At 50.6% G+C, this 18,127-nt stretch overlaps 1 protein-coding gene across 1 annotated transcript; it reads left to right on the top strand.

The window, feature by feature from the left end:
* Positions 1-6,153: 6,153 nt before the first annotated feature.
* DBX1 (developing brain homeobox 1) lies at positions 6,154-9,400 on the top strand. The gene is made up of 4 exons (XM_075427494.1): positions 6,154-6,508; positions 6,869-6,970; positions 8,475-8,677; positions 9,026-9,400. Exons 1-4 carry the CDS (start codon positions 6,154-6,156, stop codon positions 9,398-9,400), a joined length of 1,035 nt encoding a protein of 344 aa, XP_075283609.1.
* The last annotated feature ends 8,727 nt before the right edge of the window (positions 9,401-18,127 follow it).

Genomic DNA, 18,127 nt, shown 5'->3' with positions numbered 1-18,127 from the left:
GCCTGCACATATTGTCTCTTCTACTCCATGGATGCAGTACAGTTTGTCAGGGACCTGTAGACATGAATACAGCTATGGTTAGGGCATGGGCTGGAGCAGAACCATTTGAACTGTGAATCTATTGCCTCAACAGACAAGGTCACTGGTGTAATGCCTCCGGAATGAAATCACTGCCTGCCCAGGGAATTCAATCATCAAAAAAACCCAGAACTCACAATGACTATCTTCTTTGAAGAGATTCCCCTGTTTCAATTGTAGGAGAATTGCAGTATCCCAGCAAGGAAATTTTGCACTTTTTTTCTTGCTAAGTAACTGTTACAGAGTGTTTGAGTTTCTCTTCTTTCCTTGCCACGTTGCTTTTGGTCCCACCAAAAGAGGTATAGGTTAATCCTTCTGAGCAGAAACTCTAGCACCTTCACATAGGACTCAAAGAGAGAAAAATGCTGGGTTTTGAAGATATCTCCACACCTTCAAATAAGGAATAGTCTTGCAACAACGAGTTTGTGCCAAGAAGTTGATACCTGCGTGGTCAAACCATTTGCACCAGGAGGGTCAATATGACTGTCCAGACAGGGTGATGCACCACAGCGCAGGTGACCAATTCATTAAAACCTCTCTGCCACCTACCTGGAAACCCCCACACAACAGCCTTTTGCCCCACTGGATCACAGCATCTGAAGATGTTTTCACCTAGCAGGAGCAAAGCGAGCCTCCCAGGCCGTCATCATCTTTCTGGCTGCTCACCACCAGCACAGACATCAAGGAAGACTTTCCCTTAGGGACAGTATTTCCAAGTACTCGGGCTCTCACCAGCATCCTATGGGCTCTTCTCGGCCTCTTAAACCTTTCCAGGGAGGCTTAAGCCCAGAGGAAGCATAGTATCAGTTGGTTGGCACGGTACAATTTGAGGGATTGGGGGCTGATGGTCTGGCCCTTTTAAGAAAAGGTGTAGAAATAAGAGAAGGTCCTGGTTTAATCTTACAGGGTAGTCAAATACTAATCCTATTGCTCTTTCTGTGAGAGATGGTAGTCCCTCCGTGCTGCTCCAGGAGGCAGAGGGATGGAAAGCAGGCTCAAAAAGACCGTGTCCACTCTTGCAGCTGGCACCAAGGGAGCACATGGGCTCAGGGACCCTCAGTTTAAGGTGTCAGCAAACCATCAGGTTTGCTGAAATCCACCCCCGGACACATTCATTCTCCTGATGAATTGCCCTGACAGAGTCCTTTCCTCCAGGGAAGCTTGTCCTTCCTGTCATAGCCTGGAGAACGGGGAAGACAACTGGGCCTTTATGAGCGGAAAAGTAACAGGATCCTCAGCTCCCAGCATTTAAAGTCATCCATTGCCTAGAGACTTCAGTGAATCGGTGAGCATTGCCACCATTATCAGCAAAGGATCTCCACTTTGGTTTGCAGTGAGGTGGTAGGAGGAGATTTAAGACCTGATTTGAAAGACAAAAGGATTTTTAATTCTTCTTACCTACTTGAGTAAGATGAAAGAAATACATATTAGAGAAAATAAACGGGAAAGCATCATGTTCTCTCATCCTCCATGCTTCACCCACACAGTCTAACTTGGAAACTGCTGGGGCAGAGACCACAACTGAAACAAGCAGGACCGTGGCCTCCAGCACCGGAGAATCAGGATGCCTGCAGTTCCCAGCTGGCTTCCACCATACTAAATAATGAAATTAAGACAACAAATAAAGCACCATATTGCATCTTGCAAATCCTAGCTCTCCAAAACGTGCAAAGGAGATGTTTTGAGGAAGGTTGTGTGGTGGGTTGGTTGTTTATTAGACCGATCAGTGGAGAAGAAAGAAGGAGGACTGTTCGATCCCAGATTATTTTTTGTAAACAAAGGTGGAGGTTGGGGAAAGGATAAAAGTACGAAGTGGACAAAAATAATCAAGTTTGGAAGAAAGGATGCAAATTAAACAGGCTTGGAAGGAGTTTGTACAGCGCAAGCAAGACACAGAGAGCAAACTCAAGTTAATTACTTTTGACACGATCAGATCATCTGGTTGCGTTTCAGGCTGCGTGCACTCCAGGCTGGCCAACATGAATGGCAAGGGAAAAGAAAGTAACTCTCCCCTCTAGGTCCCTCTGCCAAGTCTGGGCTGCGCGCTCTGTCCGAGATCCCTCTTTCTTTGCGCAGAGAGAGAGGGGGGGAGAGGAGAGAGAAACACAGTTAACCACCTGTCAGGGCTGAGGACACAATAAGGCAGCCCCCAAAAGAGCTTTTCATGCATGCGTAATATATTTGTTCAGCTATTCACTTAATGAAGCTGATAAATGTGATGCGAAACAATAGTCAAGTTAATCTATTTAGTAAAATGTTTTGAGACTCTCAGGCGATGTTAAGGAGGGTAGTGTGTTCGGGGACATTTTCATTTCAATACGCTCATCTCTCCCCTCTTAGGGGGGTTTCAAGCAACCTATGTGAATATAATTTCTTATAAATGTGTCTTTAATGGGTTTAATTCACCCTTGCCAGCTGTTTTTTTAGCTATTTTGTAAGAGCAAAACAAACGTGCCAGGCTTGGAAAGCTAGTTAAAATTAGTTTCGGTCACTGGGGCCAAGCTATATTTCCTGCAAACCATCTGCTTGATTGGCACAATAGAAGGATTTTCAAGAAAAGGGGAGGGAGGGGGGATCTAGAAGAGCTTTGAACGGACCAACAGCTACTGTTCCTTGCGCTTGAATTCTAAAGGTGAAGCCTTAGGTGCCTGACAGGGCTTCGCCCCCGCTCCGGCTCCCGCCGGTGTCGGTGAGCATCCTTGAGGAGCTCGGGCGCGGAGCATCCCTCCCGCCGCCCGGGGAGAAAAGGAGGGGGGAAAAAGGGAAGGAAAACGTGTAAACGCACACCCACCCGCACCCCCCGCTTCTTTGGAGACCGAGGAGCCGCGGGGCTGCGGCGGGCCGGGGGTCCGGTACCCACACCGGGGGGGGGGGGGGGGTGTGGGTGTGGTGGGCGGCGGAGTCTGTCCCGGTTTGGGAAGCCAGGGGGGTGGCTTTTGGCTCTTGGCCGGCTGCGGGAAGGGCAGGGGAGGGCAGCGGGGCCGGCAGCGCGGGGCCGTGCCCTCGGGGGGCGGCGGTGATTGAGACGTCCGTGCCCCGGGGCCGGGGGCAGGGGGGGGAGCGGGACGGAGCGGCTCCGGGCGGGCGCTGGCCCGGCCCCGGCGAGCGCTTTGCTCTCCGGATTTGGAGCGCTGGCTCTCCCAATTTCATGCGGATTACCAGCCGCGGACCGGGACACACGCAGGCTTCAAGCCCACCGCCCTCCCCCTCCCCCCCCCCGGAGATTTTGGGGTTGTTCCCCCCCTTTTTTTTTTTTAAGCGACAAAGCAAGTGAGTGACTTTTAAGAAATAAATTCGAAGATAACGACATTAAAATGAATGGCAGAAAGCACAAAACGGCATGAGCATAGGTCAAACGGCATTAGTCACAGGTTTTATCCCGAGACATTAGAATTCCCTTTCTCTTAAATGATCACGGCCTTTGAAAAGGAACTTCCAAAGGAGATCACTTAAAATAAGATCATTTCGTCCGATTTCTTGGTTTCTTATGGTCTATCTTCCCTTTCAATAGATGTCTAGTCCCTTTTGCCTTGGTGCTTAAGGAATTCTTTACGAGTGTGCTCAGACGCATCGCAAGGAACCGGGTCCACGCGTGCCCCAGCGTGCGCCTGACCCAACCTGCCAGAAAGTGTCAGACCCCCTTTTTTCAACCAGAGAAATTAGCAGCAGTTGGTCTATAGTCAGGCAAAATGCCCCCGATGTCTACGGAAAGAAAGGAGTAAATCATCTCAAAGGAAACGTATAATGACTGTAAAAAAAAAAAACACCCCTAAGTGTTCTCGGAGCAGCCCGGGCGGAGCAGTGATGGGAATTGAGGGGGCTGGGATGGGGGTGGGGGGGAGGGGTGCAGCGCGGCAGCGAGAGGAGCCGGGGAGCGGGACGGGGGGTCTGGGGGAGTGTGTGCCAGTCAATGATTTTACCGAGAAATCCCCGTTTGCTTTTCCCATCCGCCGCCGCCCCCCTCGCCAGCACACCTTGAGAGCAGCCGGGCGTGGAGGGGGCTTGGGAGAACTGCGGGGGGGGTGGGAGCAAAGCTCAACCCTGAGCAGGACGGGGCAGCCCCCCGACACCCACGGCAGCACCCCCCGAGCCCTCCGGCCTCCGCCTGAGCCTTCCTTCCCTTTTTCCCCTTTACCTGCTAAGCGTCAAGATTAACAAAACTTGGGGGGGGGGGGAGGAACCCCAGCGGGGTTTTATTTCGAAGCGATGCCGATGGCCCCGGTCAGCCCTTCTGCAGATGCTCGTCTGCTGGAGGCTGGCGGACCGGGAGCTTGTCAGGATCATACAGTTTCGAGGGCTGATTCCGCCCTCTCTGATAAATAACTTTTTGATTTGAATCGAGGGAGAGGTTTAACAGACTTTCTTTCTTCGCTAATGTGATATAAATCGCAGATGCACTTTTATTGAATGGTTAAAGCATCGACATGGAGATAATCAACACAAAACGTCCGGACAAAAAAACCACCGAAAGAAATAAAGCTGGTTAATAAGATTTTTGAGAAAGCTTTTGTGTTAAAAAGTAAAAAGGGAAAACAGCTGAAGGTGACAGTTAGTTCATGGTTAATAGGATAAAGGCTGCATGGCTGAGCTGCACACTTCTGCTTGCAAAGGTTCAGCCACACCAAAGGGCTGAATAGGGTGCTTTTAAAACATAGGACATTTAACACATCTGTTATAGCCTTTAACAGAGAAATCAGGTAAAACCCCTCTCAATAGCCGCTTTCATCACCCAGCTCCAAAGGAAATTCACTACACTCGCGCCTATTTCCAGATTTGCCTCCACAAAATAAAGCGCTCTGCCAGGACGAAAAAAAAAAATAATCCCTATTTTCTACTTTGCCGTTAGACGATGTCACTTGTCCCTCGCACCGAAGTGAAGGGACCTGGGGCTCTGCGGCACCGACCTGGACGCACCTCCAGAAACCCCGCAGATAACGAAAAAACCCGAGTTCAGGTGAATTTGGCGGCGTCGAGGAGGCTGCGATCAACCCGAGAAAAGCTCAGACTGCTTTGGCCGAATCGCTCCGAACGCTCCGGCTTCGCCTTCGTTTCCACGGTCGGAGGGCAGCTACTTCCAACGTTTTTAACGCAGACGAGCGTCAGAGGGCCAAGGGACGGGGAACCCGAGGGGGCTGCTCCGGCCCCACCGAGCTGTCGGGGTCTCTCCCGTCTCCGGCGGTAGGGTTTTGCGGGAGCCGAGTCCCGCCCGGCTCCGGGCAGCTTTGCGTTTGGTTTGGCTGCGGGCAAGCCCCCCGCCCGGGCACACGCACGCCAGGCTCTGGCAAGCCCGCGTTAACACCGCAGATTCGCCTTACACCGGACCTTTGACTTAAAATAGAAAAATAACCGCAATTACACGCACCCGCGCTACCGCACGCTGCCAACCGCGGGGTGCGGGACGCACTGGGACCGCGACGGGATCCGCTTCCCGCACATCCCACCCTCCCACCCCCCCGACAGGGCTCAGCCACGCGTTTTCCAATCTATGTTTTCCACTCCGCAAAACCCCTGCGCTTCCCAGAGCCCGCAGATAAGTTCAGATGAATATTTATCGATTGATTTCCTGAACTCCGCGGGGGAGCGGCAAATAAATTTAGTGCTTTCTTGAAATAATTCCCTTTCTACGAGGCGAGATGTCATTCCAAACTTTTTTAATAGGCATTTAATTAGCCCGTGTGTGTGTGTGTGTGTGTTGCCTCGGAACAAAACCCCGCTGGGAGCCTTTGGAGGGCTGTATTCCAAAGAGGCGGTCAATATGCAAAATTGATGACTACACTTTCTTTGTGGCGGGGCCATTGTGCCCCGGTGCTTATGAAGTCTAATCCAATCATAAATTGCAGCCCCGGACCAATGGAGGAGCCCGTGGCTCGCCCTGAATGAAGCTCAAGTGGAGAACTTTGTTGAACCCCATTGTCGGGGCTGTCACTTTTGAAAGAGCCTCGGCGGGGCTGACCGCTATAAAACCCCCCGGCCAGGAGGAAGGGGCAGAGAGGACCCCGCCGGGCTCGCCCAGCCGGATCTTTACCGAAAAGCGAAGCGAACCGAGCCAGCCCTGCCCCGCCGACGGCCCCCGCCATGATGTTCCCCAGCCTCCTCGCCCCGCCGGCCGTCTACCCCAGCCTCCTGCGGCCGACCCCCACCCTCACCTTGCCTCAGTCGCTCCAGTCGGCTTTTTCCAGCCATTCCAGCTTCCTGGTGGAAGATCTGATCCGGATCAGCCGGCCCACCAGTTACCTGCCCGGGACCGGCCCCCCGCCCAGCATCTCTCCCCCCACCTCGGCGGCCCGGACGGACTCGGGGACGCCGGAGCTCGCCAGCCCTCCCCCCGCCGCCGGCTCCCGGAGGATCCGCTCGCCTCAGGCTTCCAGCACCGACTCCACTTTCCTCAAGTTTGGGGTCAACGCCATCCTCTCCTCTGCCCCCCGCGCCGGTAAGCTGCCCGGCCTCCGCGGGACCCACCGCCGGCGGGGCTTGGGGGGGTGGGAGGGGGGGTTGGGGGTGTGAGGACCTGATGCCGAGCCGCAGAGCCCTCCGACAGCAGGGCCAGTGCCGCCGGCTGCCGGTCCCGCTCCGCAGCGGCCCCAGGGAGCTAGGGGTGGGGGTGGGGTGGGCCAGGTCTCCCAGCTGCCAAACCACCCCAGGAAAAAAAAGTATCCGAGCTCATTCTAGCGCTGTTCCGGGGAGCAGAGCCGCGCTCGTCCCCGGACCGAGCGGCAGAGCCAGCCGTGCCGTCGGCCGAGTCCCCCCGGTGCTTAACCCTCTGCCTAACTTCGTGTCATTGATTTGCCAGAAACCTCCCCCGCGCTGCTTCAGAGCGTCCCGCCAAAGACTTTCTCCTTCCCGTACTTTGAAGGATCCTTCCAGCCCTTTATCAGATCTTCCTATTTCCCAGGTAGGTCTTTAACCGCCCCTCCCCCGGCACAGCCCGGTGAGGCTTCCCCGCGTCCCCCGACGCTCCGGTCCAGAGCTTGGCGGGAGCACGATATCCATCGCGATAATTTGACGCCCGATTTACCACCGGCAGCTACCGCTTGACACCCCCTGCCCCGCTCCCCCCCACCGCCCGTCAGCGAATTGACGGGGACTGTCACGGTCCCCAGAAGGGAGGCGGGTGGTTCCCCGCCCGCCCCCCCCCAAGCTGGGGCCGCGCCGCCGCTTTCAGCACCACGAGGGGAGCGGTCAGCTCCCGCCCGCGCGCCCCCCGCCCGGCACGCGCAGGGAGGCAGAGCCCCCCCCCCCCCCCCCCCCATATCCCCCCCCCGCCGGGATGCTGCCGTTTGCAGGCGGACCGAGGGTGTCGTCTTCCCGCCCCCCCCCCCCCCCCCCCCCCCCCCAGAACAACACGGTCCCAGCGAGAAAGCGGCCCCCGGGGGCGCGGTGCTTCCAGCCCCGCAGCTTTACGATGCCGAGAGAACAATTAAAAAGAAATCTAATTACACAAACAAGCTATTAATTTAAATAGAAAACAGGGAAAGGGAGAGAGGAAGAAAAAAAAAAATAACCCGAGCTCTTCCATTCATCCTCCGGATAATGGAATTTGCTCCCTTTCTCCAGCGCGTGAATAGCCTAACAAAAACAACTTGAGCTTTATAAATAGCTTTTCATGTCCATTTAATGAAAATGATTTGGGGAAGGAGACGATTGTGCCATCAGTATTCTCCCGAGGAGCCTGGCATGCCGTTGTGTTTAGTTTGAAAGTGTAAATCTCTTTTGTTCCAGTAATATATGGCGTTAGCTGCTTGTCCTCAGTCTTTTTCTGTTAGTTCATTACTACACAATTACCATTCACGCTTCATTAGCATCTGTGTCTCTCTTGGGGAGGTTCCCCCCCCCCTTTTTTTTTTTAAGGCGAAACTCTGCCCTTTTTATCATACCAATGCCACGGGGAACCAGGCAATGTGCTAATTAGCTGATACTTTTCATGTCTTCGGCTTGAATTCTCCAACTTGGGGGGGGGGGGGAGAGAGATTAATATAAAAAGATGAATACTGATTGATCAAAACTGCATCTAAAGAGGAGCGGTTTTGTTCAGAATCAGAAAAGTCCTCATTTTCATCTCGAGCATAATAAAGCGTCTGAAACCATAAAAGCATCTGAAAAAAAAATCAAATGCATCTGAGCTTTTTTCTTATACCTCTGTCTTAGCCGGTACGCCTCGCTTTGCCTTTTCAGGCCGGAGACCTTTGAATCTCCCAACAAAACCGACCACTATTGATCCATTTTACACGTTTGAGTTGATAGATCTAATCCCAGTGATCACTGCCTGAAAGGGGGGGTGCTTGGTTAAGCCTAAAGCTCCTTTGCACATCCCCAGGTCGATGGGTGCCCACCCAAAGGGCGGCGAGGGGGTAGTGGGGGCCAGTCCCTCTCTGCTCAGATCTGTGTCCCCCCTGCAGCCGCCTCCGCTGTGGTCCCCATCCCTGGCACCTTCTCCTGGCCGCTGGCCGCCCGTGGCAAGCCCCGTCGTGGCATGCTGCGCCGCGCCGTCTTCTCCGACGTGCAGCGCAAGGCACTGGAGAAGATGTTCCAGAAGCAGAAGTACATCAGCAAACCTGACAGGAAGAAGTTGGCAGCCAAGCTGGGCCTCAAGGACTCGCAGGTGAGGGGGGCACCAGGTGGGGAGAGCAGAGGGGGTGCGGGGAGCCACGTCCCCCATCTCCGGAGCAGCTCAAAGACCGGGGAGGAAAAGGGGACCAGAGGGAGCTGCAGGGCTGTGAGCATTAATAGAGCCAAGGGAGCCACACGATTCCCAGCTGGGCGAGTAGGACAGGAGAAACCACAGCCTTATTGTCCCTGGCCCCTCTTCTAGGGTCCCCAAAGGCCAGGTTGTGTGGTTCCCGTTAGCTTCAGTATGGGCATGAGCCCATTTCAAGGGTGCAACCGAAAGGCCTTTCCCGGTCCCCATTTTACTGAACCATTTCATTTCTGTGTTGCTTTGCCCCCCCAGGTGAAGATCTGGTTCCAGAACAGGAGGATGAAGTGGAGAAACTCCAAAGAACGAGAGCTCCTCTCTTCTGGTGGCTGCAGAGAGCAGACCCTACCCACCAAGTTCAACCCTCACCCAGACCTCAGTGACGTAGGCAAGAAGTGTTCAGCAGAGGAGGAGGAGGAGGAAGTTCCCCCTGCGTGCCCACCCAGCCCCCGGCATCCCTTAACCTACCACCAGTCCCCAGAGCATTTACACTTGAGGGACAGACTGGACTCCCAGATGTCTCCTTCTCCGTCCCATTCTAGCAGCCCCAGCAAACCTTCAGACTTCTCAGACTCTGAGGAAGAGGACGATGAAGGGGAAGAAGAAGAGGAGGAGATAACAGTCTCTTAGATCACCCTGCCTGCCCCTACCATCCCATGGGGACATTGCAAAGATGTAAATAAAACAGAGTGCTATAAATTGAAGAGGTGATGTCCCACCCACATGTCCACACACTTCTCCTGTGCAGGTTCTTTATCACATAGCTGCAAGACTTTCTATTTCTAGGTATTCTTCCCCCCCCATGTGGAGGTTTTCACATTCATAGCACCTACCAAACTTCTCGTAACACTCTCTGCTTAACCACCAGCACTGGCTCACTTAGCTACCTGCTCCTGAATGCCAGCAACAGGCAGCTCCTTGCTTTATAGCAGGGAGGAAATTATTGCCTGTTGAGAAGGAAACTTTCTCAACTCAGATAAGAAAATACAAAAATTACAAAATAGATCCTGTGGCCATTTTCACTACCTTTCAAGTGAATTTCCAGCTACTATTAAGATTTCCGAACCCTGAAGACCCGGTCTGATCCAGCAACTCTCTCCTCTAAAAATAAACCAACTTTTTACTGAGGGACACAGACCACACTCTGCCTCCCTCCTCCCCCCAGATAGCACAATACATGGACAACAGACCCACTGACACCCTTGGAATGGCTTCTAAGGTATCATGTAAGCGTGCCTTGTGTAATGGAGACCTTATGTATTTATATGTTTTTCATTTTAATTTATACATCAGCGTTACACTGGAAGCACTGTCTAGCCCACCTTTTTGCCCCCAGGCCCGTGCTTATTTTCCACTTGGCTTCTGCTACCCATGATGTGGACAGAGGAAAGTGGATATGCCTCTTTGATTTTTGACTGAACTTTGCTGTCTTTGCACAGCTTTTATGAACTGTACACTATTTTGTACACTTACTCTGTATGGATGTTTTATACCAAGGTTATTGTGAATGAATATAACAATGACTCAACAAGATTTCTCTCCTTTTGTAATTAAATGACAGCTAAACTACAGATAAATGTAGCTGTTTAATTGTGTAACTTATAAAGAAACACTTATTTTGTATTTTACCTTGTACAGACTTTAAATATGTGTATATAAAATAAAGTGAATGATTGCCAAATAAAAAAGAAGATTTTCCAGTTTAATCATTCAGTAATACTTGGTTCTGGTTTACAGGTCATAGCTTGTGTCCAAGGCCAAACAGGGAAAGAAAATGAAACTACCTATTATCTACAGCGTAGTGGTTGGATAAGAATTTGCTAGCTTCAAATTAAATCACCGTACAAGAATACCTACCTGCCTTTTAACAAGGGAGCGACTTGATCAAAGGATTAAATATTTTCCGCAGTTAAAATGAATAAAAGTTCTACCTCCTCGCATTTAAAAGTGACTTAATGTCTGCTGATGTTACCCTGTGCTCCCCTCTAAAGCCCTTCTGACTCTGCCCCTTGCTTCCAGTTACTGCCCAAGTAGTTCAGGGTGCTGACACCAGCCCTGCATCACCCTGCTAAGATGCTACGGTCTGTAGACTGGGAGAGTGTACTACAATATTATGGGGTACAGAAACAGAAGGAAAGAGCTAGACTTAAGGCAACTCTTCAGCCTGACGTCCAGTCAAGGATCACTTCTACAACACAAAGCGAATCCATAACCACCCACGTGCTTTTTTTAGTTACAAATACACACCAGGGAAGTGTCAGCGTTTTCTAGCGAGCATACAGGTAGCAGAGTTCTGCTGAAACAGAGATTTCATTACAAAGTTCACTTATTTTCTGCTCCATGGGCTTTGACTAATGCCCACCACTCACGACACTCCGAAACAAAAGATATCAATGCCGCAGACGTCACCTGAACACAACTATCCCTGTCTGCTCCACTTGGCCACGCTGCCACAGCCACGAGGAAAGGCACGGAAGGGAGAAGAAAATGATCCCAGGGAGAAGGGGGCTACAGAAATCATCCAGATGATCCAGGGCTGACCAGAAGTCAAAGCATGTTTTTACAGGCGTTGTCCAAAAGCCTCCTAAAAACCGCCAGGCCTGGGGTATCAACCAGCCCTCTCAGAGCCTGTTGCAGGGCTTTAGCTACTTCCCAGTTCGGTAATTGGACACACTGCCACTTTCATCATCTTCTACCTCTGACACCTTGCAGCCATTAGCAGTTGATAACATGCCCCTGAGACAGGGCAGTATTTACCCCACAAAACACATCAGAACACAGAACAGCATAAGGGTTTGTCAGGTTTGGTTTTGGATTTTTTTTAAAAAAACAAACCTTTTCTAAAAAAGCAGCACATCTCCCAAGCAGACCTGAAAGGTCACACAGACGCACATTAAACAGCAACTGGCACAATCTACCCAGGCGCTCACCCAGGGTTGAATAAAAAAAAGCTGTTATAATTTCAATTTTACTAGTCCAGGAAGCATAAGACCAAGATTAAGTAACCTATAAAGACAGATCTAATTCAAAACACATATTGTATTTTAAAATTCATAGGCTACTCTGGAGACCAAGGTACCATCATGCTTACCACAACACTTGAGAAAGAAGTGTGTTTAAAATAAGAACAGGTATCGCTTACACTTAATCCCTTCTGATTCAGTGTTCAACAGAAGCTACTCATCACCTTACACCCTCTGCTCTTTATGGCTTGTCTGCACTTTGGATGTTGCCAAAAATCATTATTTCAGAATACTTCTTTCAGTGTGAATGCTATTACATCTTATTCTGCTATGCAGATACCATTACTAAAGGAAAAGTAACCTGGAACTGCCATTTAACAAGGGAAAAACGCTCAGCTGAAATGCAACGTTTATCAATCTTCCTAATTTTTTTTTTTTCCTTTCAAGGGTCTTTTCTTACAGCAAAAAGAACATTGTACAACCACCAAGCACAACCAAATGAGATTCAAGGATACCTTAACATGAAATGAAATAGCTACTTTTTATTTTACTTACTGGTAGCTGCCTGACTGCATCTGTAGCTCGCAGGAAAAGAGTGTCCCTCTTAAAGGCCTCCATTTTATACCCTGGATGGTGAAGCCAGCTCACAGCTGCCATGCGACAGCTCCTGCAGGACACCTGTGCGAGGGGAAGCTCTGCAGCAGTAGCTGCCCTTTCCAGTTGCTTTAGGAGTATCTCCGGACAGCTGGGCTTGTTCCTGGTCTGCGTGACACTGGGAGTTCAGCTTGGGTGTATTTCTAAGAGCAAAATGCTTCAGAATTTGCTGGTAACATAAAGAGTGTCAGAGGCCACCCCCCCGTTGCCTGAAGCCACCTAATCTTGGCGAGGCTAATGCAAAACTGCTGGCCCTGGCTGTTTTCTTTTAATTTATTTATTTTTTAATACAACTTTCTGTATGCTTTGGGAAAGGAGCGAAGGTGATAAGCAGCCTTTCCTGCCTTCATGGAGATGGAAAACTTTCCATATTCCCTAGTAGCATCCACTGTTTTTGAAACTCTGGAACAAAGTAATCCTGTATGTAATGCACTCCTGTAACAACTGCTGCTTCGTGGTATTGAAGTGCTCCTTTTAAGGACCCAGTGGCCTGGAGTGCTCTTGTATGTCTGTTCTTCCTTCTCACGGCCAGGATGGAAATATCTGACACTGGGGAATGGGAAAGGCAGAGAAGGGGATTTATCTTCGGTGACTGTGAGCTCAGGGCAGCAAATTCTCAATTATTTTATCCCTTAAGAAACCAGCTGGTTCAACATCTGTGCCTGCTGTAACTCTGATGGCCCCCAGTGTGGGAGAGCAGCTTTCGGACAGGGAAAGAGAAGAAAATAAATCACTTTGTGCTGTTGTTACCTGCAGAGCTGTGTGACAGCAACCTTCGCCGGCAGCCCCGGAGTGTGCCCAGGAGGTGTGGGGCCCCGCAGTGGCAACCCTCCAGTCCCCCTCCCCGCCTGGAAGGTGCTCAGCCAGCACCCCACACAAGCTGGGGGAACTGGAAGCATTTTCACTTCATTTCAGAAGCAAACATTGCAGGCTGAGGGTCATGAAAGGCTACACCCCATCCCAAGGAAAACCAGACTCCTCTGAAGAGACCCAAGCTCTGTCCTCAAAACCACTGAGGGCACTTAAAAATCTTTGCCTGGGAAGTTTGAGTTTGACACAACAGCTGTGGACTCTACCATTGCCAAGAGGAACAAGGCAGAGTCTCACTCCTGGCCGTGTTTCCTCATGTCCTTCCCAACCCATGCACAGGCATTGGCACTCTGCCAGGCCAAAAGCAGTCAGTTTGACGAGCAGAAAAGTGATCAGTTTGCTTGATTTGCTTTGATTTCAGCTGGTGTAGCACCTGTAACTGCCTCACCAGTGTGTCAGAAGTGCACGTGGCAGAAATGCTCAGTGAGGATGGGAAGAGGTGTGGAAGTTCATCCCTTCTGCCAGGTCTTGTTATTAAATAATCTTCAACGTACGTACATTTTTAGGGCTGTTGTGTTTTTCAACCAGGACTGAACCTGATCTAAATAAATAAAATACTTCAAACTCCAAAAAACATATCGGCATCACTTTCCCAACTCACATGACGGGGATATAACACCAGGGAAAGCCCAGCAGAGTAGCCAGGACCTCACAGGAGTCCCTTCACTGAGCATGCACAAGAGCTAGGTGTGCTGCTTTTACCTAGTTTTACCTCCCTTGTAACCAGCAAAGGGTTAAAATACTTCGCAGCATCATAGAACAGCCCAGGTTGGAAGGGATCTGGAAAGATCCACTGATCCAACCTTTTGTGGGAAAGGGAGCCTAGGTGGGAATTATCACCTATTCAATCACATCTTGAGAAACCTCCAGCGATGGGGACTCACCCACATCCCTGCGGAGGCTGTTCCGGTGAACGATCGTTCTCACTGTAAAAAATATCTTTCTTATATTGAGATAAAACTTGTACCCATTTGCCCCTTGTCTTATCCATGTGGTTTCTCGTGAAAACAGAGCCTCCACCCTCTTTGCAGCTGCCCTTTAAGTACCAGAATACTGTCATGAGGTCCTCTCCAAGCCTTCTCTGCTCTGTGAGAGAAGACCTAACTGCTTCAGTCTTTCCACATAGGGCAGGTTCTCTAGCCCTTTGATCTTTCTCGTGGCCCTCCTATGGACCCTTTCCAGTCTCTCCACAGTATTGTTTAACAGTGAGGACCAGAACTGGACACAGTACTCCAGGCGTGGCTTGACAAGTGCTGAGTAAAGTGGGATGATGTTGTGGTTTAACCCAGCAGCTGGCAACTAGCACTAGACAGCCACTCGCTCACCCCTCTGCTGTGGATGCAGCCCAGGATCCGGTTTGCCTCTGTTGTGCTGTTGATTGATGTTCAGCTCGTTGTCCAGGACCTCCACGTCCCTTTCAGCAAGGTTGTTTCCCAGCCACACAGCTCCCAGCCTGTACTGGGCTCTTCGGTTATGGCGTCCCAGCTGCAGGACCTTGCACTTGGTTAAACTTCACGCTGCTCTTGCTATCCCACTTTTCCAGCCTGTCCAGGTCTCTCCATAAGACGACCCTCTTTTCTGATGTGTCCACCTCACCCCCTGGTTCAGTGTCATCACTTGGTGACAGTGCTTTCAACCCCATCACGCACAACTTTTATGAAGGTGTTGAACGTCATGGGGCCCAGTATTGATCCCTGGAGGACCCCACTTGTGACAGGCTGCCAGCCTGAGTAAAACCTCTCGACCACCACCCTCTGAGCGCTGCCTGTTAGCCGATTTCCTAACCGATCCCGCAACCAAGCTGTACTTTGCCAGTTTGTCCAGAAGAGGGCTATGGGAAACAGTGTCAAACGCTTTGCTGAAGTCCAGGTAAACAACATCAGCTCTGCTCCCCACGTAGACAGAAAATGTCATTTTGTTGTACAAGGTGATCATGGAGGTCTGGCATGATTTGCCTTTGGTAAATCCAGGCTGGTTTTTCCCACTCGCCTGCTTTACTTGGTCTATAATAGTTTCTAGGAGGACTTGTTCCATTACTTTCCCAGGGACTGAAGTAAGACAAACGGACCTGCAGTTTCCTGGGTCCTCTTTTGGACCCTTCCTGGAGATGGGCTTGACATTTACCCTCTTCCAGTCATCAAGGCTATTCCCCGATCACCACAACTTTTCAAAGATTATAGACAGTGGTCTTGCAGCAATGTCAGCCACTTCTCTTAGCACCCTGGAGTGGATTCTGCATTGACCTATAGATTTATGTCAGCTGAGCCCTTGCAAGAAGATACAGACCAGTTCTCCCTCCATTACTGGTGGGTCAACACACAATGTTTTTGTAGCTGCTTGAGGCTGTGTTCTGGGGTCCAGCTGCGCAAGTAAAGACAGAGGCAAAGACAGTCTTGAGAACATCTGCCTTGTCAGCATTATTTCTAACGGGTTTCCCTGCCCTGTTCAGCAACGAACCTGTGCCTTCCCTGTGCTTCTGCTTCCTGCTCGTCTAGCTGAAGAACCCGTTCTTGACATCTTAGTCACGATTCATTTGACAGTCAGTTTTAGCTGAGCTAAGGCTTTCTGACTGCAGCTCTGCATGCCCCCAGCAAGCTTCTTGTAGTTCTTGATGGGTGTTTGGTCACCTTTCCATAGCCAGCATGTGACTTTTTTGTGTGTGTATTTAAGCACACCCAAGAGCTCATTGCCAAGCCAGGGTGGTCTCTCGTTTTGCCTTTGCAGGGGATGGGCTGTTCTTGTGCTTCCAGGAGGCTGTTCTGGAGTAACTCCCAGCACTCACAAGCTCCTTTGCCCTCCGTGGATGCCTCCCATGGACTCCCTCACAGCTGGGCTCTGAGGACACGGAAGCTGGCCCTTCTGAAATCCAGGCTCTTTGTGCTACTACCGCTCTTCAGCATGCTTAGCAGGGTCTTCAACTCCACAATGTTACGGTTGCTGTACCCAAGGCTACCACTGATAGCTACACTGCAAAGTAAGTCTTACTGGGTTGTGAGCAGTAAGTCTAGCAATGTGCTGTTCCTAGTCGGCATGCCCAGCCTCTGCAGCAGGAAGCAGTAGTCCGTGCCTTCCAGAAACCTGATGGACGACTTGTGCACCGCCATGCAGAAACAGATGGACTTAACAGGCAAGACTCATGGGTGGGGGGGTGGGGGGCAGGCAGAGAGAGGGAAGCTGAAAACGGTGGAATAATGTTGCTAGAAATAGTTGTGAATGAGGTTTAGTGGCTCACACAGGTCTGAGCTCCCTCTCTGGGCTGGTGCTTTGTGTCCTAACGTCTGTTTTGCACTGGGTGGTGCTGGTTCATCATGATCCCAGTAAGACAGGCGCTTGGACTCAGTGACGAATCAAAGTGCTATTTATTAGAGCAAACACTTTAAAATGAGAATAGCATAGATAATCTTATGTGTCTCCAGGTGGTAGGAACTCTGAGTGGTGGAGCATCAAAGGGTCTCTAATCCACCCACAGAGTGCTGGTTGCACCGCATCCACAGGTGTGGTCATTTGAGCTATATGTCACTCCACATAGGAATTTTTTCTTACAAGAAAACTACTATATTCATCAGTTCTGCTGTCATACAGAAAGGATGTACTCATGCGAATTTCTTGCTGCATGGTTAGATAAAGACAGGCACGCAGAGGTGGCTTCATCCCCAGTACCCAGCAGGAGCTGCCTGCAGGCTCCTCCGATAGAATGGGCCAGCTGACTTGATGCTATAGAGAAGGGATCTGCACAGCACAACACAGATCTGAAGGCCAGGCTGGTCTTGCAGCATAGGGCAGCACAGCTCAGCACAGGCCTGGGCACACTCAGATTAACCGTTACGTGGATCGTCAGCTGCTTGATGTACAACGGTCTTTCAGCTAGGACAACTACAAGATCTCATGGGAAGCAGAACCTCTTCCCATGTGCCTGTGAATCACACCTGATGTTAAGGTCCTTCAGACCTCCTAATTGCCCAGCCCCACATGGGTCAACTTCTTACAGAAGGAATTACCTGTGCTTAGCCAGAGCACAGTCTCTCTCCATCCCTTGCAACTAGCTCAGTCTCCTTGAGTCTCCAGCAAAGGAGCAAATCAAAAGTATCTGTGTATCTGAGCAACCTGATCAAGTTGAAGATGTCCCTGCTCATTGCAGGGGGGTTGGACTAGATGACCTTTAAAGGTCCCTTCCAACCCAAACCATTCTGTGATTCTACGATCAAGGAAGGAGAGGGTAACATGTATTTCTTTGTGTGGCTAAGCAAATGGAGAGGTCCATGGGGAAGTATTTGCCAACGGTCAATCCCATTGCTATTGGCAGAGAATGGAGTTAACCTCAGTTGCTGTGCTCTGCTCTGACACTCAGAAGCCTTCTCCTGATAAAGAAGGAGGGAGTGGGAATGACCGTGGGCTTTCAGGGTCCATGGGCAGCTGCTCCTCGCCTGTCGACACAATGGAAACGTGTGTTATGAAAAGCAACCTCACATGGGTCCTCCCTGTGCCAAGCAGGGGCTATAAAGTGTGGAGAAGACAGAAGCTGATTGCCCACATTAAAAGCTAGAAACCAATAGAGAGTAGGTGTCTCCACACCACGAGCCTTTGCTTATCGCACGTAGCACGGAGATTAACGTCGGAATCTTCAGCATCAGTAAAGCGGCAAAATCAGGCCGTGCACAGAAAGTGCAGAAGAGAGGGTGGGAGCCTGGAGGCTACCAGGAGGCATTTCCTCTCTGGATCTTGAGGTGACTGCTTCAAGATACCAGTGGAAAAGGTCAGTGGAAAGCAAAGGGTGTAAGCACATGTCACAGGATGCAGGCTGAGTTCATAAAATGACTCCAGTGAATTTCCCCTTCAGCTGCAGAAAGGAAGGCAGCGCTGATCCGACGGC

This window comes from Opisthocomus hoazin, chromosome 7 (genome assembly GCF_030867145.1).
Source record: "Opisthocomus hoazin isolate bOpiHoa1 chromosome 7, bOpiHoa1.hap1, whole genome shotgun sequence".
NCBI classification, from domain to species: Eukaryota; Metazoa; Chordata; class Aves; order Opisthocomiformes; family Opisthocomidae; genus Opisthocomus; species Opisthocomus hoazin.
The sequence above is the reverse complement of the archived record's forward strand: the minus strand, read 5'-3'. Positions and strand labels throughout refer to the sequence as shown.